The following is a 21,528-nucleotide window of genomic DNA, read 5'->3' as shown; positions in this document are numbered from 1 at the left end:
AGAAAGTGCAGAAAATGTTTATGAAAATGATTCCAAATATCAGACAAGTTCTGAGGATAGATTGTAAAAACTGGGACTGGGAAATTTGATACAAGTTATCAAAATCATAAAGAGTCTTGATAGTGTGGATTGGGAGAAACTGTTGCTCTCATTAAAAAATCACAAACTAGTGGGTACAGTTTTACCATGTTTTGCAAAAGTAGTAAATGATAGGTGAGAAAAAACTTTTTCACCAAGTGAGTAGTTAGAATAGGGAATGTACTGCATGGAAGTATGGTGGAGGCAGGTTCAATTGAGACATTCAAGAGGGCATTAGATGATTATTTAAATAAAAATAACACACAGGGTTATGGGAAAAAGGTAGGAGATTAGCACTACATTAAAATGCTCAAAGTAGTAATGCAGACATGATGGACCAAATAGCCTTCTTCTACAGTATAACAATTCTGTGATTCTGTGAAGTACACCAGAAAGGAGAGAATTAAACTGCTGTTGAAGTTTACTGTTGCAGTATTGAGATAGACAATCATTTCTTACAAAATCCAAGAGTTCATGCTTAGTTTAGAAAGGAATCTTGGTATCTAATGACACAAGTAATACCCAAGAGCCAATAAAATCATGCAGGCGTCTTCTGAAGTGACAGCTTCTTTCCTCAAGGACAGATGGATGAATGGCCTGAGCCAAAACTGTCCTTCACTTAGTTTTCTGCTTTTTAGTTTGTAAAATAAACTATAACAATACATTTATTGATCAGTTGTTAAATTGTCACACCTATTCTCCCTCTATTCAGGGTGTTATTGGAACCTGCAGTCAGTCTCTGGTCTTGTTCCTGCTGTAGACGTTGGATTATGTTGTCTAAAGGACTGATTTCGTGGTTTGCTTGCTGACTCAGAACCTGGTTCAATCCTTAAGAGATAGTGACAAACAGAAAATATGAAGAGTAAGCAAAAATACACAATTTAATTGTTAATATAAAGAACTAATAAACAATCATTGTCACACCTGATGATTAAAAGGTGTTTTATTTTCCAATACTGGTAAATTAACAGAGTCTCTACCGGCCCAAATATATTATTAAAGACAAAGTCTTAAACAAAGGACAACAAAATTGGGCGGCACAATGGCTCAGTGGTTAGCACTGCTGCCTCACAGCACCAGGGACACTGGTTCGATTCCCGTCTCGGGCGACTATCTGTGTGGAGTTTGCACATTCTCCCTACATCTGTATGGGTTTCCTCCAGGTGCTCCAGTTTCCTCCCACAATCCAAAGATGTGCAGGTCAGGTAAATTGGTCAGGTTAAATTGCCCATCGTGTTAGGTGCATTAGTCAGGGGTAAATATAGAGTAGGGAAATGGGTCAGGGTGGGTTACTCTTCGGAGGGTCAGTGTTGACTTGTTGGGCCAAAATGGCCTGTTTCCATACTGTAGGGAAACTAGTCTAATCTAATAAAATTCAATGTAATACAGATATTGTATATTGACAAAAGGAAAACTTGACACGGATTGCTACACATATATATTATACATACTGCATTCTACATATTTATTGTGCCCTGGTCAATGATGTCCATACATCTAAAATGCACAACATAGATTATGAAATGTCCTAGTCATGTATTTGTTTTGTTTAAGTATATGATAATATACTTCATTCAGCACAACGTAAATCTGAGGTTTTGTCAAGACACTGATGCTTAGAAGTTAGTGAAATTGACTTGTGGGTGCCCATCCCTAGTTGCCCTTGAGAAGGTGATGGTGTGCTGCCTTCTTGATATCTTCCACAAGTAGTGTTTAGAAGCAACATCAACATCAATTGGGCAATAAAAAACTTAATCTATTGTACAGAAGAGTAGCAAACTAAAGTAATAGGTAACCCACCTGTACTTCAGTGTTTTTGATGACAGCATACATAATTTTAAGCAAATATTATCAAAGTTCAGGAGAACCATCATCTGTTTCAGATTGTATCATGGCAGGCCCTAATCCTGGATTAGTCTCAAAACCTTGGGCTGACATTTCATATTACCTGTGGCAGACACGCCCATCTGGGGGATGAGTTGGTCATCATTACAGTTCTCCCGACCAGGTACCAGCCGTTGGTATTTTGGTGGATGAGGATTACCATCTACATCCACGAGGAATGGAGGTGGCATAAGATGCGGTGCCTGTTGCGTCTGCTCATCCAGGACATAGTTGTTGGCATCTCGAATTAAAGGTCGATAATCCGTATGGAAGAACATCTGATCAGAAATCTGTATTGGGGAATTTCAGAACAGCTGGAATTTATTTGTTTAAAGCTTTGAAAAATTTGTAGATTTATTAAAATACTTGATTGAAATAGGTAAAGAAGGAATTTCGCATTTGAGGTTACAATTGTATTAGCCTTGTTCTTACTGAGTTAGAGACAAAAATAAAACTGCAGATGCTGGAATCCAAAGTAGACAAGCAGAAGACTGGAAGAACACAGCAAGCCAGGCAGCATCAGAATGTGGAGAAATTGACGTTTCGGGTATAACTCTTCCTGAAGAAGAAATGTCAACTTTTCCACCTCCTAATGCTGTCTGACTTGTTGTGTTCTTCCAGCCTCCTGCTTGTCTACTCATGATCCTTCTGAGTGACAGAAGAGGTTTAAGCGGCTGAATACTTTATTCCTGCTCCTAATTCATTTATTAGTATAGTACTTACTTTGGAGTTCCTTCCACAAGAAACTATGTAAAATAACCAATTGGAAGAAACCATTTACCGCTGAAAAGAGACACATGTTGCTGAAGTTGTAATGTTGCACTCACCAGAACAAAGGTAGAATGCCAAATTTCAAACAATCACAACAATTTATTCTGGTGAAGAAAAGAGTGCTGATTGGTTGATAAGCCAATGCTGACTGGCAGCAGCAATGCCATGAACAAGACAATGAGAAACTATAGGCACAAAGATGCAAAGGTTGAACATATCAAAGAATTGATTCTTGTATTTGAGCATATACATTAATGAAATCACAGTTACTGGGTGCTGGAGTCCTCCAACAGCTAACACACAAAGAAATAAAACAAGGGAGCCACTGCTAGCTTTCTGTGGGCAGCTCCTATGAGATTTCAAAGCTGTTGTCAGTCTCGAAAAAAATAGTTCATCACCAGTCCACATCCTCTGTGTTTCATAGTAAATTACATTTTATAACAAACTGCCTGTTATGTGGTAGTTTCCATTAATCTACTGTGCACTGGAAGTTTAAACCAATAAAAGCCAAGAAGCGCTTTCCTTCATGTCTGGAAAATTTTAAAGTTGGTGTTTATTTGTGATTGTACTAATAAAACACTGAAAAGACTTTTTCTTAAACAGTCAAATATTTACTGGACTGTCATATCTAAAATTTACAGGCCTAGTTTGTTTAACTAGGAAGAAATTGAACAAAAGTAAACTAAGGTTTACCAAGACAATTCTAAATTAATTAACAGCTTTTTACAAATATGATAACACATGAAACTGCAAGAAAAGGCAGAATAGGAAAATGCCATCAAATTCAAATTCCAAAGTATAGCCACACCTCCAGGTAGCACTATCCAAAATTCTCAAGGACGATTCTTTATATCAGAATAATTACAAAACAAACATCCTCCCTCCATGCCAGATAATAAACAACATAGTAGAAATGTTCCATACTATTTGATCAATTAGGGCAAGATCTATCTTTGCCATCTTCAACTCAATGGAGTATCAGATAAGCACCGGACTTAACTACCTGTGGCAGTGAATTAAACATCAATTCTGGTGGAAGTTAGTTCCACATACAAGCATGACAAAACGTATTTCTGAGAATCTCCATCCAAGAATGAGTTTCTGCTGCATTGAATCCATATCCTGTATACATCGTCTGAAGTTAAATGGTCTTATAACATCTCTATGGGCCATTAATTCTTCAGTTAAAGTTCTGAATTAAGATTCCTAGCACTCTTCTTACACATTTCTTTCAGATGCTGACTATAGTACATGACCACCATGACAAGTTGTAAAACTAATTCAATAAATCCTGCAATGTGGGCAAACACGATAAAATGAGCTCAATTTCGGTAAAAGTACAATGTTTTTTGAGGAAGGATTCCTGCTGTCTTAGATTAGATTATCAGATTAGATTACTTACAGTGTGGAAACAGGCCCTTCGGCCCAACAAGTCCACATCGACCCGCCGAAGCGCAACCCACCCAGACCCATTCCCCTATATTTACCCCTTCACCTAACACTACGGGCAATTTAGCATGGCCAATTCACCTAACCTGCACATTTTTTGGTCTGTGGGAGGAAACCGGAGCACCCGGAGGAAACCCGCACAGACACAGGGAGAATGTGCAAACTCCACACAGTCAGTCACCTGAGGCGGGAATTGAACCCGGATCTCTGGCGCTGTGATACAGCAGTGCTAACTACTGTCCATCCTTTGTCTCCAATTTTAGATTATATGGCTAACTCTTAATGGTCTCAGGGAAACAATTAAAGGCTAAAAATTTTAATTATAATCAATCAACTGAAAGAAAAAAGCAAAGTGCTTCATTCCTCATTTGTGTTGAAAATCAAATAATTCAATAAGATAATCATTCAGTAGTACAGAACAGTACTTGGGTTTTACAGTAATAAAGCTATTTTTCAAAGCTTTGAATCTTGCACTAATTAATTCACAAGACAATTCAGAATAATAGCAAATTAAGGAGAAAACCTTAACATTCACACTATGCGAGTAAAATGCTGACTGGTTCCAACTGGATTCTGATAGGAGTAGTGCATTGGTAAATACAACGGTTAATGGTGTTTTATAGCTCATGGCCAGAATTTGTTGGAGTTTTAAACCAGGCAAGTTGACACTGATTCGTCAAAACGTTGTCTGGAGAGATGAACCAGTGAATGGCTGTCACCTGTTAAACTGAAGTAGGAGCATTCTGTGATCCATGTTTTATTTGTTTGTGAATAAGTATTAATATATGTAGCATCCAGTATCCTTATATGCACCATGTTATAAGCCCAAGGAACAATCCTTAATTGTTGTCAACATAATTCTTCAAACATTTAGGATTAGCCAGGAATGATATCCAATTGCAGAATAACATCCAACATTTTTACAAGTTTTGCATTCATGGTCTAGTTTGGTCTGGTCACTACTTGCTGTGAATAGCTGAACGGATATGCAGTCTGATATGATCTGCCAGCCTTTGGAACGTATGGCCTACATACCTGGCATCACACTACACTGAAATTCATTTACCACATTAGTCATTTATCTTGACAGCAGCAGGATCTTGTCAGTGGTAAACACCACTGCTGTTGCTGCTGCACAGTACAGCATTAAACCAGTAGTATCACCTTCTGGTCAAACATTTGAGATACCTCTTCTTCAAGGGTAATCTGCAGCACTTTTCAGGACCAAAAATTACACCTTAAGCACCATCATTATACAGCAAGGTAGCCAAGGTGATCAGGCTAGCCACTATCCCATAAGTTAGCTTTGAAATGCTCTTTTTTCAGCATCTTCGCAGGGCGAGCAAATTATTCCATTCAACCTATTTATGAGGTTGTTTATAAAGTCAATTTTACAGCATGGGAAGAAAGCAGAGTTAACATTTTAAGTCTGGTGACTCTTCATCAGATCTGTTAGTAGATAGGAAAAAGCAGTACTTATTCTGAAGCTGAAGTTTTTTTTGGGAGTGGGGGGCGCGAGGTTTAGAGACAAGTGGACAGGTGGAGACAGAGCCCAGAGATTGTGTTGCTGGAAAAGTACAGGTCAGGCAGCATCCGAGAAGCAGGAAAATTGACGTTTTGGGCAAAAGCCCTTCAATTAGGAGTCCTGAAGAAGGGCTTTTGCCCGAAACATCGATTTTCCTGCTCCTCGAATGCTGCATGACCTGCTGTGCTTTTCGAGCACCACCCTAATCTTGACTCTGATCACCAGCATCTGTAGTACTCACTTTTGCTTAGTAGTTACAATTCCAAAACTAGATATTTGCTGGATAATCCTGACTGTCCACAGAATTGTGCTGGGAACCAATTCAGGATTGTCAATTGAGCTTGCTATGTGGAGCACTTGCATGCACTGTAAGTTATATATTTTAACATACAGGATCTTGCCATTTTCCAACAGAAAGAACATAATCACATACTACGCAAAATGTAAGACTCAAGAAAATAGGTCACTTGCCAGTTAATTTCTCAGGGCAATGCTTGATAAATGAGAACCAACCTGCCTGATTTAAAATTATATGCTAATTAATTATCAAACAATTAACTGTTGCATTTTCCATTGCAATACCTCTACCCAATCAAAGTCAGTTTGCCAACCAATTAGCAATCTCCTCTCATACAATATAAATGTTAGTTTTCCCTGAAGTTGGTGTTCTTATGAAATGTTCCAATAAGTACAAGACAAAAGTCTTAAAGAGCTGAAAATGTGTTGCTGGAAAAGCGCAGCAGGTCATGCAGCATCCAAGGAGCAGGAGAATCGATGTTTCGGGCATGAGCCCTTCTTCAGAAAAACAAACTTAAAAACTCTTTATGGAAAAATAGACTGTAAAGGAAGCACAAGTCTGGATAACCTTGTACCATACTCTTCTGATCTCCAGTGTCATGCCTCCAGTGTCAGGCTCATGCCCGAAACGTCGATTCTCCTGCTCCTTGGATGCTGCATGACCTGCTGCGCTTTTCTAGCAACACATTTTCAGCTCTGATCTCCAGCATCTGCAGTCCTCACTTTCTCCTAAAAGTCTTAAAGAGTGATCTTTTATCAAAAATTTTGCTATAATAAATTGTTAAATAAAAAACAAAAGAACTGCAGATACTGTAAATCAGAAACAAAAACAGAAGCTGCTGGAAAAGCTCAGCATGTCTGGCAGCATCTGTGAAGAGAAACCAAAGTGAACATTTTGGGTCCAGTGACCCTTCCTCAGAACAGTTTCTTCTGCGGAAGGATCTCTGGACCCGAAAAGTTAACTTTGATTTCCTGTATAATAAATTGCTGTTGGCTTACAATGAAAGGTTTAGTTTAAAATGTCTTAAATTTATTTCTCCAACTGCGTGGAAAACCTCCTATGCCAACAATACTAATTCACTCATTTCCTTTTTCTTATTTTTGTGATTTAATTTCACTCATCATGGAAAAATGAAAGAAAAACTTAAAAACTCTTTATGGAAAAACAGACTGTAAAGGAAGCACAAATCTGGATAACCTTGTACCATACTCTTCTGATCTTCAGTGTCATGTCTGCATTCCAAACTAGCAGCAAAGGGGAATTAAACATCTCAGTGAAGTCAAATAATAGTATAATCTGAATTAAACTAAAACAATGCGAAAATTTTTACAATCAGAACAAATATAAAAAATGTTTGTTTCTAATTCATACCTTGTCATATTTACTGCTTGAACCAAAGCCAAAGATAAGAAGATGCCCATGGGAGTCAGTACATGCAAAATGCTGCCCATCAGGGGAGCATTTACAGTCAAACACTGCTCCGTGTCCCTGACCTTCAATCTGAAAGATAAATGCAAAGATAGTATGTAAAAATAGCAAGAAGTGTGCACAGGTATATCAGTTGCATACATCATGTAACAAACAGTAGGCTTTCTAACAAATTGTTTAGTCTAAATTGAATGATTACCAAAGGACAGAATGTTTAACTTTACTATTGGTAGCACATACATGCAGAATTGTATATCTAACACTGAAGGATCTTCAAAATTAGAATTAAACATCTCCACTACATTCCACAGGGAGGAAAATCATTCTGTAACCACACACCACAGAAATTAAACAACAATTTAAAAATTAGCAACCGAATATGAAAAAACAATCAGTAGTAATGGAAGAGAGACTATTCTCAGTTCTTGATGCTTAAAAGAAATCCAAGCATTTTTATTGTTTGGGCTAAAGGATAGAACAATTACAGAACTCCTGCCCAAGGCTACCCATTGAGAACAACCAGAACATAGCATAGAGTATTTCAGCTGCATGAATTACACTCATCATCCCCACATGACTGGAGTGGCTTTAAATAGAAATAAAGTTCTCACAAATCCCAAGTAAATGTGCTGACAGCAGTATGTACATTTACATTTTTCAGTGATTATTTCAGATAAGGAAGAAGATGGCAGTTTTAAGTGCTACATAGACACTGGAAGCAGCAGTCATTTATAGTGCCAAATATGCAGAGATTGGACCATTCAGGAGATTACAGACTAATAAAATTAATCTGAGCCACTATTTTTATTCATAATTAGCCTTGCAAGAACCTATTTTCATACAGCTTTACCTTTTTTCTCCCAAATTAATAGTGAGGGAGATCTTAAAAAGAAAATAAAAGCAGGTTTCAACTTATCCAATTACAAAAATAAAACCAAATACTTTAATTCCAATTGTCAAGGATCCTCATACTAATTCATGTGGTCTTGATTACTGTTACCTGAAAACTCCACCCGGAAGTTCAGTTTTAACAGGAAAGATGGGAAGTTATCTAGAATAAAACACAGACATTTTCCAGGACAGAACATTTTATTTTGGTCAGCACCTTGCTGCCAGACTATCAATTTCATCCATCAATGGCACCCTCTGGCACACAGCCTTAAGGAACCACTGTCATAAATCACTATCACACCTTTTTCCCTTGCCATATCCACCAGCAAAAATGACAAGGACAGCAACATTGTGGGAATGCAGTCACTTCCAACTTCCCTCATGTACATACAATGGTTTCTTCATGACTGCTGGGTATTTGGCCTTGAACTCCCTGCCTATCATTATGGAAGCAGCATCGCCACAACTGCTGAAGTAATTAATTCAACAAGAAGGCAAACTACAGAATAAGTGTAGTGTTTCTACTGTTGTCCAGCTCCAGAGAACAAATAATGTAAACAGAGGAGAATAAAGCAGTGACCACATGCACCAACAACTTGATTGAATAAATAACCACATTCTAAAATACTGCATAGATATTAGGAGGAAGTTTGGTTTTGAGGATATGTTTCAAAAAGAAGCATTTAGAAGAGGGGTTTCAAGAGGGAACTCCAGAATATAGAACTCATACAGGTATATAAAGAGTCACCAGAGGTGGATTTACGTGAGGCAGTACTGAGGCAAAGAAATACACAAGAAGGTTGATGAAGAAGGCAACGGTAAATTTTGAGTTGGGGGGGTGGGAGGGTGAGGAAAATCACTGAACTATAGGTCATTACAACAGTCAATACGGATTGGCCTTGAAGGGTTTACAATTTGCGACATTACATGCTGCTACAGGTCCATGAATATATGAACGATGGAGAAGCAGGATTAAGTGTGTTAGAGGATAAAAGCAGCAGATATTTACACTAACTGTAATTTAGAAAGGACGGAGACTGAGAAACTGGACAATAAAGAATTATGGTGATGAGTCTGGAGATGACAACTAGGTTTTTGTTGGTTGAGGTTTCAGACTAAGCTTTAGCTATGATTTTATAGCCTGATCTAATGAGTACTGTATATTTTCAGTAATGTTACCAGGATTTGAACTTGGTACCTAAACAGTGACTTTGCGATTCATTATTGCGCCTAATTAAACTAAGGCTGAGGCTCTTTCGAAATTATAAGTTCCCCAAGGTATTCAAAAACTGTACAATAACATAGAGGTTCCATTCCAGTGTTGGGGTTGGAGGAACACATGATACATGTAAAAGAAAATGAAAGAACAAGAGGAGGCCACTCAGCCGTTTAAGCCTGCTTTTCCATTCAATAAGATCATGGCTGATCTGTCTTTAACCTCAACTCTTTATTCACATAGACCCCTGATAACCTTTCATCCCCTCGACCATCAAGGACTGAGAGGATACAGGCCCAACCTTTCCTCATAAGGGAATCTGCTCATTCTAGTTATTAGTAGAACTGATTACAATGCATTAACACTTCTTAGTAAGTATTGTAACCAATACTATGCACATTACTGCAAATGTGGTTTCACCAATGCCCTGCAGAACTAAAGCATAACCTCCCTACTCATGCATTCAATTTCCCTTGCATTACTTGCTAATTCAAGTATTAGGACACTCAAATCTCTCCACATAACAGAACTCTGCAATCTTTCACCATTTAGTAATATAATTATTTTTTGGCTGTGTTTCCTGACACTGACACATGCACACTATAAACCGCTTTAAATCGCACATGCGCTGATTAAGAGATCGGGGGAAAGAGAAGCAGGACTTAGGGATGCAGGTGTGCAGATTGAGATCTGTGTGAGAACTGGGGTGGGAAGGGGTGGCGGGGCAGATTAGGAGGACCTGGGAAGTGGATGGGGTGAGGTGGGGGGGGGCAGGGGTGGTGGAGAAGGTGGGAAAGAAAGAGGAGATCAGGACTGAGGGCAGGAGAGACATCGGGATTGGTGGGGGCTCAGATATTGGGAGGTGCAGATCGAGAGGACTCAGGGAGGAAAGGGTGAGAGATCAGGATCTGGGACAGAACTGGGGTGGGGGGAGGTGACAAGTCTGTGGCCCAGGAGCAAGGGGAAATGCAGATAGGAGACGAGACAAAGAGGGCCTCCTGGCGACCCCATCCCTGGTTCTTGGGCTCTCCGTAAATTCTCTTTACATTCCAGGGATTTCTCACCAGGCACACCTGCGCCTGGCATCTCTCTATCCACCCCTGACACCCACTGCAAAATTATGCTGCTCCCTTGCGCAAGTGCAGTAATGCATTTGCACATTACATCATAGCTTGGAACGGTGCAGTGCCCAATGACTGTGCATGCATAGTCACCTACTGTCACTGTCAGCAATTACTGCTGGTTTTTTGTGCTGTCAAGATTGACAATTTCACACATGATAATCCATTTGCCAGATCTCTGCATACATATCTAACCTATCTATATCCTGCTGTAGGCTCCTTATGACCTCGTCACCTCTCAATTTTCTACTTTCCTTGTCATCTGCAAATTTAGGCACTGTACCATAGCTGTGGTCCCTTTATCCAAATCATTTGTATAAATAAACGGTGTTTCTTCCAAAGTTGAATCGGAAATCATCATATTCAACAAGCAAGTTTCAAGTGCTTTTAAATTACTTTGAACCAAGTGCAGCACAGCTACACCATTGCCTTATCTCATCAATTGGCATGTTATGACTCAATCGCAATGAGTAGGGAAACAATTTCAATTGTGTTCTCCTTCAATCTGAATGGAATACTCTTAACAAATTTTCACTGCTAACCAATGTCTCAATATACTTAAATACTTGTGTCACAACAATGATTTTTTTCTTAACTGTTACTTCAGTAAGTCAGGAGATGTGCCTAAAGCCTTATACATTTGTAACCTTACAGTATGGCTGAAAATATCACATGAAGGTAAAGAAAATATATTTCAGTTTTCCTTTAAAGAAACCCTCACAAAATCTAATGGCAAGCACTCTCTAAAATTAAATAATAAACAACCATAATTCTTGAGATCTTGGGGCCATGGAGTAAGGGGGTACATGACATTGGGTCAGAGATCCAGATTGTTCTCTGCAAGAAAAGTACTCAACTGGTGTTGTTCACAGATCATGTGACTAACTGAAACCACAGGTATACATGTGAGAAAAACAGGTCATGCTCCTTGGTTATGTCCTTGTACAACATTAGTGTCTGCAGCCCTCACTCTTTATGCACTCACAAGCCATAACCTCCAAACAAAGCTTGGAGAATAATTATTTTTAAATTCTTGCTTATTTAGTGCCATGTAAATAATATGTAGTCACTTGTAAACCGAATCTTACATTTAGTGACAGCAAAAACAAAAAAAAAATCACTGTATTACATCCTTTTTCTGTTGCCTCTCTACAGGTGAATTGTAATAGATGTTTTTGTAAGTTAACATATTTAAAAATCTTCACCATGTGAAAAAAGAGATACCTAAAATTAATTTGCGTAATCCTCCAAGAAAAATGACAAAGTATCAAACCACTGGGATACTTAAAGGAACTGACATCTCTATCACCTGAAGATAAATAATTGTAACAAACAATAATAATAATTATCATGGAAAGTATGTTAAATTCATACGCAAATTACATCTGTTCACTTAAGAAAACGTAAATATGAGTACCATGTTGAAATACGATCGGATTTTCACACCCCTCACTATGTCCCAAACTATTACATTGCCATCATGCCCTGCAGAAAAGAGGACCCTGGGATCAAAGGGATGCGGCTCAAGTACAAATACTTCATCTTCATGTCCCTGCAACAACAATGGTGAATGATTAATCATCAGTAAATCAGTAATACAAATAATGATGGTCATTATACTGGCTTTTTAAAAGAAATCAGTCACAAATAAAATTATGGAGTTACTTTGTATCCATATGGTGAAGATACTGAATTTCTTCCATTCAAATTCACTTTCCAGACTTAATGATACTATCTGTTCGTTGAGACTGCCCATCAAACATCAAGTCATGCACAAATATAAGTTGCAAAATAAAATTACTAGAAATGGATAAATTAGGAAAGCTACTCTTGTTGAAGACTTCCAGTTTTTAAAAAAACAGATTCTTTCTTAAATGCATGGTGTACTACTGAACTAGACTCTAAATTTGATCCCTTGTCATAACACCATCAGTGAATATAAATATGCAGCAACCAGGGAGAAGACTGGTGGTCAGTGATCCAAGTGCAGAAAAAGGGAAGAGCCAATGTCCTTATTGCTATCCAGTGTTTTTGCTGCAAGATGTAGCCTCGGTCAGAATTGAACTAGGCTGTGACACTTCTCATGATCACACAGCCAGCGGTGATAAACTCTGATCACAAATATGAAGAGTAACAGAATACCAGAGATAGTAGAGGATGAGACAAAACCTGAGGAGAGAGTGGTAGAAAGGTGGAGAAAACTTAGTCTTTCAAAAAAAAAAGCTTCCTCTACACAATAAGTGACTTTATTCCATGTCATAGAGAGATGACGGCCCAGTGGCATTATCGTTGGACTACTAATAACAAGACGGAGAAAGTGAGGTCTGCAGATGCTGGAGATCAGAGCTGAAAATGTGTTGCTGGAAAAGCGCAGCAGGTCAGGCAGCATCCAGGGAACAGGAGAAGCTTATGCCCGAAACGTTGATTCTCCTGTTCCCTAGATGCTGCCTGACCTGCTGCGCTTTTCCAGCAACACATTTTCAGCTACTAATAACAAGACCCCCAGTAATACTATGGGGACCTGGGCTCAAATCCTACCTTGGCAGATAAGGAATTTGAATAAAAATCTGGAATTAAGGATCTAACAATGCCCATGAAACCATTGTTGATTGTCGGAAAAAACCCATCTGCTTCTCAAATGTCCTTTAGGGAAGGACATCTGTCACCATTACCTAGTCTAGCCTGCACAGCAACATTGCTGACTCTTAACTGCCCCATGGGCAATTAGGAATGGCCAATACATGCCGATCCAGTCACTGAAACCCAAATATTATAAATTTTAAAATGGCATTCTTCATTTTTTGTTACAAAGTGAAAAATGTTTGCAATGCCCTAGAATAGATTACTCAAAATCAAGGATTCAGCTTCTTACCATTAGGACATGTATGAGCTGACCAGTGCAAGAATTCCAAACCTTCAATGTAAGGTTATTGACTGCTGTAATAACAGTGTTGTCGTGACGATCCCATGCCACCATGGTTACTTTAAGTTTGTTCACTTTATCTTCTAATCCTTGTGGATTATATCTTTAAGCACAAGAATGATGTAGGTCAATAAAATTCGTTCAAAAAAAGTAAACCTTTTCAAACTTAAAAATGTTTGCATCATATCCCTCACAAATATCTCCAAAGTGCCTTGCATTTGATAAAACTCTGCAAGCTTCATTGAGTGTTAGCAAAAGGTTATAACTAGCAGTGATAAACAACTTATTTATCTATACTTGACAGTGTCAGCATATCAGATCAAAAGAAATTTTCTTTTTCTTCAAGTTATGCAAATGTTTGTGAATCACAAGACCAAAGGAAAGCACCACTTAATAATGCTAAATTCCCTCAATATTTCATTGGAATATCAGATTTGTTCATGTGATTAAACCCCCAACATGGAACTCAAATCTATAACCTATTAATTCAATGGCAAGATCACTGCCAACTGCGATATGGTGATATTCTTGTGAATTGTTAAATGTGTTGCATCTTTAAAACATATTCTGAATGCACAAACAACATCTTACTAAACTTTATCGCTCCCAATAAATTGAAATTAAAGTAGTATCTAACTGCAGATCTTCTGATTCAGGAGGGAGAAAAACAGCTGTCTACTGTCATTACAATTAATTTAATCTAGACTTTAATACTTGACACTTCCATAAGAATAATTTAGTCATCTTCCTCTAATTTCTAAGTTAATATGCATAACAGATACACATTTCTGATCTATGTCCTAGCCGCATCAAGCACGCTAAATCTATCCTCAGAATGCAATAAAAGTTTAGGGCACAATAATTCAGAAGAGTAGTGAGAAGTACTTGATATTCATTTACAATATCATCTTTAACAATCCATTAATCTGTTTTTTAATACTTACAATTTATCACACTAACAGTGTATCACTATTTGTATAAAAGACACAACTGAATTTAATAATTGGATTTAATAATTTAACTTTTTTCCAGTTTTCATAAGGCTGCTTGCTCCCATGCAGTCAGATGCTGCCTTGATGTCCCAGATAGTTACCCACAGTTGCTCCCTTGAGTTCAGCTCTTTTGTTTATGCTTGGACCAAGACTGTAATGAAGAGCTGAGGCGGCTTGTTGAACACAAACTGAACATCAGGCAGTGTTATTCATTTGTAAATACTATTTGAAACCACTGTTGAAGGCCATCCATTTTAATGCTGATGACTGAAAGTAGACTGATTAGTTGGTAACTGGCCAGGTTTGACTTGTCCTGCTTTTCCTGAACAGGACATACCTAGACAATTTTTCACATTTTCAGCTTCAGTTCAGCCTTGTAGCTGTACAGGAAGAGTTCAGCTGGCACTTTGGATAGTTCTAAAGCACAAATCTTACTACCATTGCCAGAATTATTCCCAATGCATGGCAATATTAAAGATGGCCATTGGGTTCTGTTTGTGCAAGAGAAGGCCACACGCACGGCAGAAATTTCAGTTGCCAGCATTCCCCATGCATGCTCAAATAATGTCACAAAAAAATCAACTGAGCTGAGGTTCTAAGTTAATGTTCAACATGAAATTGGAATTCACAGGGCTGAATGTCAAATAAATCAGCCTCAAATATAAATTTGCTTTGTGGTCACAAATTAACCACCACCACCTGCCCCTGCACCCGTGTCCACTTCACAGAAAGAGGAAAATTAACATTCTATGCAGAGGTAAAGAGATATTGTTGGACAAGAAAGAATTAAGTTTCATTAAGTCATCTTTCTATCATTCTGGGCGTAGAAAAATATAATAGTGGAAATGCTGACAAATCCAAGCAACCAGATTCCAAAGCCTGAAATTGCTATTATCGGCAACTACTGCTCCATCACGTTTGTAATTCTGAGCAAGTGCACAAGGTGCTCCACCTACTGGTGGCATTGGCCTTAAATGCAGCCTTCTTGATATCATATGAAGTCGGTCAAATTGGCTGAAGGTTGGCATCTGTGATGCTGTGGACTTCAGGAGTTAGCTGAGGTGGATCACCTCTCACCACTTCTGGCTGAAGGTGCTTGCAATGCTACGGCCTCCTCTTTAGCACTGACTTGTTGGGCTTCCCCATAACTGAGAATGAGGACAAGGAACACCTTCCTCCTGTTCGTTGTTAAATTGTCCACCACCATTCATGACTGGATGCCTGAAGAAGCCAAAATCTATATTTGAGGCTAATTTATGTTGACATTCAGACCCGTAAGTTTCCAGCTTCATACTGAATATTAACATCAAATCTCAGCTCATTCTTTAGCTTACGTGACATCATCTTAGCATGACTAAGGGGCTGCTGGCGACAAAGTTTCGTGACATAGGAGATCAGTATCATGACTGGATGTGGTAGGCCTGTAAGACTTGGATCTGATCTGTTAGTTCTAGGATCATTTAGCTTGGTTTATTACCTGTTGCATATGCTACTTGGAATGCAAGTATTCCACTGTTGTAGCTGCACCAGGTTGACATCTCATTTTTACTTATGCTTGATGCTGCTCTCAGCAAGTCCTCCTCACTTTTCACTGAACTTGTCATTTGTACAGACCTTTGACACATCAAAACATTCCCAAGTACTCTGCAGGAGTGCTGTCGAAATTTGTTACTGGTTCACAGTAAGAAATACTAATCCAAAAGAAGTAATTGTTCTGAAGCATTATGAAGACTTACAGAGCGTGGCACAGGGTGGAGTGGTTTAAGAGCAGGATTTTCACAGCTTAGGATCAAGACAGAAAGCATTGTTACCAATGGTTGGCAATTAAAATCAGGGAAAGTGCAGGAGAATAGAAAAGAAGGAACACTGATACCACAAAAGCTTTGAAGGTTATGGAGGTTACAGAGATGGGGAAAGGAAAAGATCCAGTGGATTTTGAAGAAAAGAATGAAAATTTATAATGATTTGAAGATGCCGGTGTTGGACTGGGGTGTACAAAGTTAAAAATCACAACACCAGGTTATAATCCAACAGGTTTAATTGGAAGCACAGTAGCTTTCGAGCGACGCTCCTTCATCAGGTGATAGTGGAGGGCTCGATCGTAACACAGAATGTATAGCAAAAATTTACAGTGTGATGTAACTGAAATTATACACTGAAAAATTGATTGTCTGTTAAGCCTTTCATCTGTTAGAATACAGTGATAGTTTCACTTCTTTCATGTGTAAATCACAAAACCTTTTTTTAAAAAGTTGCATTCTCGGGTTAGCTGTTAACAATGGGTGATAGTTAGACAATATGTTGAAGGTGTTAGCCCCCTGTGTTCTCTGTCTATGCCATGATGTTTAGATTGATTCTAATCTAAAAAGTGAGATAACAGAGTTTTACATAAATTCATGCAGTTTTTGAGCTCAGAGTTCTACATGAATGCATGCAATTTTTGAGCAAAGTACAATATAACTCGGCAAGTACAAATTCACCCCACAAAATATATGTGTGCATGTGGGTCTTTGTCTGTCTGTGTATGTGTGTCTGTCTGGGGTGGGGGTTGTGAGTGTGAGAATGTGTGTGCGTGTGTGTGTGTGTAGTGAGTGCAGAGTGTCTTAAGTCTCCGACGGGGTGCATGTGAGAGTGTGGGAGTGTGTGTGTCTATAAGGGCGTGTGTGGGTGTCTGTGTGCACCTGTGTCCGTGTGTATGTGAGTGTTTGTGTGTGTAGGAATATCTGTGTGTGTGTGTAGTGCAATGGTGATCACCTGTAATGTGACATGAACCCAAGGTCCCGCTTGAGGCCCTCCCTATGAGTACCGAACTTAGCTATCAGCCTCTGCTCGGCCACTTTTCTCTGCTCCTGTCCCGAAGTACACCTTGGAGGATGGTCACCCGAAGGTCCGAGGCTGAATATCCTGGACCACTGAAGTGTTCCCCAACTGGGAGGGAACCCTCCTGTTTGTTGATTGTTGTGCGGTGCCCATTCATCCGTTGTCGTGGATGTGGGGAAGAAAGTAAATCATAAGACAGAAAAGGCATGCAAGAAAGGAACCACAGTATTAATATAGTCATGGCGGACTTCAACGTGCAGCGAAAATCAGTTTGGTAGTGGATCTCAAGAAATGGAATGTCGACAAGATGGTTTTTCAGAGCAGCCGGTGGTACAGCCCATGAAGGAATACTGGATTTTGTGATGTGTTACAAGGCAGCATTGATTAAGACGAAGGTACCCCTAGGGGCTCAGTGACATTATAATAATAGAATTCACCCTGCAGTTTGAGGGGAAGAAGCTGAAATCACATGCAACAGTACTGCATTAAGTAGAGGTAACTACAAAGATAGAAGGGAGGAGCTGGTCATTGTTGATTGGAGGGGGAACTTAGCGGGGAAGATGGTGAAGCTGCAGTGGCAGGAGTTTCTGGCAGTAATTCAGGAGGCACACAAAGAAATTCATCCCAAGGAAGAAAAGGAATATCAAGGGGAGGACGAGGCAACCATGGCTAACAAGGGAAGTCAGGGACAGCATACAACCAAAAGTGAAAACATACAATGTGGTGAAGATTATTGGAAAGCCAGAGGATTAGAAAGCTTTTAAAAACCAGCAGAGGATAACTATAAAAGCAACAGTAGGGGAAAAAATGAAATATGAGAATAAGCTAGCCAGTAATATAAAAGAAGATTACAAGAGGTTTTTTTCAGATATCTAAAAGCTAAAATAGAGGATATTGGACCACAGGAAAATGAGGGTGGAGAAGTAGTAAAGGGGGACAAAGAAAAGAACTGAATAAGCACTTTGCATCAGTTTTTATAGTGAAAAACACCAGCAACATACCAGAATTCAAGAGAGTCAGGAAGCAGAGGTAAGTGTCATGGCCATCATTAAGGAGAAGATACTCGGGAAATTGAATGATCTGAAGATGGATAATTGCCCAGACCAGATAGGCTACACCCCAGAGCTCTGAAGGAGACTGTAGAGGCATTGATCATGATCTTTAGGAATCACTGGAGACAGGGAGGTTCCCAGAGGACTGAAAAATGGTTAATGTATCACCCCTGTATTAGAAGGAAGGGAAGCAGAAGACAAAACAATGGGCCAGTTAGCTTCACCCTGGTTGTTGGTAAGATTTTAGTGTCCATTATTAAGGATAAGATTGCATGGAAGTGGATGGTTAAAATAGGACTAAGTTCATCAGGGGAGGTCATGACTGACAAATCAATCAGAGCTCTTTGAGGTGGTAACAAGCAAGTTGGACAAAGGAGAGCCAGTGGACGTGATCTATTTGAATTTCCAGAAGGTCCTTCACAAGGATCCACAAAGATCGTTGCTAAATGACAGCCCATGGTGTTAGGGGCAAAGTAATGGCATGGATTGAGGATGACTGGCAGAAGACGGAAAGGAGGGATAAAGGGGTCTTTTTCAGAATGGCAACTAGTGAGTCGTGGAGTTCCACAACAGTCTGTATTGGGATCACAATTATTCACATTGTACATTTACAATGTGGATAAAGGAACTGGGAACATTACTGCTTAGTTGTAGATGGTACAAAGATAGGTGGAGGGACAGGTAATGCTGAGGAAGCAAGGAGGCTGCAAAAGGACGTGGCCAAGCTGGGAGAGTGGGCAAAGAAGTACAAGATAAAATACAATGTGGGAAAATGTGAGATTATGCACTTTTAGCACAAAGATACTTGTTCAGGATTCTCTTAGGGTTAACTTGCAAGTTCAGTTGACAGTTAGGAAGAAAAATGCAATGTTAGCATTCATTTCGAGAGGGCTAAAATGCAAGAGCAGAAATATACTGCTGAGCATGTATCAGGTTCCAGTCAGACTGCATGTGGAATACTGTAAGCAGATTTGGGCCCCATGTGTTTAGATCAGTATGGTGCTGGAAAAGCACAGCAGGTCAGGCAGCATCCAAGGAGCAGGAAAATCAGTGTTTCGGGCAAAAGCCCTTAGTCAAGAATAGAGGCAGGAAGCCTCCAGGGTGGAGAGATAAATGGGGGGGTGGGGCTGGGGAGAAGGTAGCAAAGAGTATAATAGGTGAATGGAGGTGGGGATGGAGGTGATAGGTCAGAGAGGAGGGTAGGGGAAGGTAGCAAGGAGTAAGGAAGGTTGTGCTGGCATTGGAGGGGGTCCGAAGAAGGCTGTCTATTTTGTAGTAACAGTAGACAGCATAAAACTAAAGATGGGCCGACAGTATGAGATGGTTACACTGAAGACACCATACTTCAGCACTACACAAATTTGGTCTAAACATATCTAGATAATGTCCCTGTTCCATTCATACTCTGAGAAAGGTTTGTTACAGACTGACATCGGCTCTAAAACAATGAGATACTAGAATGACCAGTTGACCTTAGCAATGAACAATAACTAGAGTAAATATAATAAGGTTGCACTATCCCAGTGGACCATAGCACTGTTCTCTCATTAGAGACAGACACAAACAAACACGGACGTAATACTATGTTTGGCACCAATTGCTGCCAAGTATTGTCAGTTAATGTAAAATACTCTACCAGTTAAGATTTGAAAATTTGTTTTTTTTTAATTATTGAAATTTTAGTATTTATAATCAAATTAAAACAAATGAAACTGGATTTGTTCAATGCAATTGCAGTGATACGAAGATTTGGGATCAAGTCATGGCTTCACTTTTGATAGTGAATACAATGGACAAAACAGGTCTGTTCTTTCAGAATCTGTTATTGATCAGCTACAAAAAAACATTCAATTGGATTCTATTGGATAACAATAGCAATAAAAATTGACTCGTTTTGTGAAGTAGCATCAGATCACATAAGATCAAATGACTCCTGATGCAGTCAATCATATGGATTGATAGCCAATTAGGTCATTACCAAAACAAAAACAATTGTTACTGTTGAGATACATCTACATTCTTGCTATTTCTCACATGCTGTTTCGCTCCAATCATACCACTGACTACTAATTTCAAATAATATGTACTCAGAACCTTCTACATCAGCAGTTTCTCACACATTCAAGCCAAAAGCCTGATCTGGAAATCTTTTCAGTGCTGGTTTTTCATGAAATATGTTAAAGAAACTATTTTTACAGTTTGCCTGCATAATTTGCAAAACAGCATATTTCTGGACTAATGTCCAGGATGTCAGAGCAATAATTCTTCTCAGTACAGAGCAAAGTCAGTGTGCAGATAGAGCTAGTTACTCACCCAGCTGGTTTAACAGCCATATCCAGTAAAATGCTCTTCCACTCTTGCCGTCGAAACTGCCAGATCCTTGCGGTCCCATCTCGACTTCCACTAACAAACCTACCAACAGAGTCAAGACTTCACATGTAACTTACATATACCTCCACCGGTTATCTCTCTAATGAGAGATCAGCCCTATAGTCTGGCAGGACTATGGTGACTTTACTAATTGTTTAGGGAGGTGACATATGAAAAATATAGAAAATGGAATTGTGTTAACAGACTGGCAGACAGCTAACGTTATTTGTATATTTGCACAGTGGCTCAGTGGTTACCACTGCTGCCTCACAGCACCAGGGTCCCAGGTTTGATTCCAGCTTAGGGCGACTGTCTGTGTGGAGTTTGCACATTCTCCCCGTGTCTGCGTGAGTTTCCTCCGGATGCATCCACAGTCCAATGATGTGCAAGTCAGGTGAACTGGCCATGCTAAATTGCCCATAGTGTTAGGTGCATTAGTCAGAGGGGAAATGGGTCTGGGTGAGTTACTCTTTAGAGAGTCGGTGTGGACTGGTTGGGCCAAAGAGCCTGTTTCCACACTGTAGGGAATCTAATCTAATCTAAAACAGAAAATATAATAAACCTAAGGAACTATAGAATAGTTAGCATAACATTAGTGGTAGGAAAGAGAATGTAACCTTAATTCAAACATGGAATAGAAACACTTCAAAAAACCTTAAACAAGGATAGGGTTTCAACCTATCCATAACATTTTAATATTTTAATAAAGG

General features: G+C 39.2%; 1 protein-coding gene across 1 annotated transcript in view; it reads right to left on the bottom strand.

The window, feature by feature from the left end:
* Positions 1-21,528, bottom strand: part of LOC122548393 (pleckstrin homology domain interacting protein) — a 168,308-nt gene that overhangs the window by 73,416 nt on the left and 73,364 nt on the right. The window contains exons 7-12 of the mRNA XM_043686970.1: positions 20,762-20,860; positions 13,534-13,687; positions 12,079-12,213; positions 7,377-7,505; positions 2,027-2,252; positions 772-906 (exon numbers count right to left, since the gene is read on the bottom strand). Coding sequence (XP_043542905.1) covers positions 772-906; positions 2,027-2,252; positions 7,377-7,505; positions 12,079-12,213; positions 13,534-13,687; positions 20,762-20,860 — 878 coding nt within the window. The remainder of the gene's footprint in view (positions 1-771; positions 907-2,026; positions 2,253-7,376; positions 7,506-12,078; positions 12,214-13,533; positions 13,688-20,761; positions 20,861-21,528) is intronic.

Source organism: Chiloscyllium plagiosum, chromosome 3 (genome assembly GCF_004010195.1).
Source record: "Chiloscyllium plagiosum isolate BGI_BamShark_2017 chromosome 3, ASM401019v2, whole genome shotgun sequence".
Lineage (NCBI taxonomy): Eukaryota > Metazoa > Chordata > Chondrichthyes > Orectolobiformes > Hemiscylliidae > Chiloscyllium > Chiloscyllium plagiosum.
This window is presented reverse-complemented; position numbering and strand designations above follow the sequence as displayed.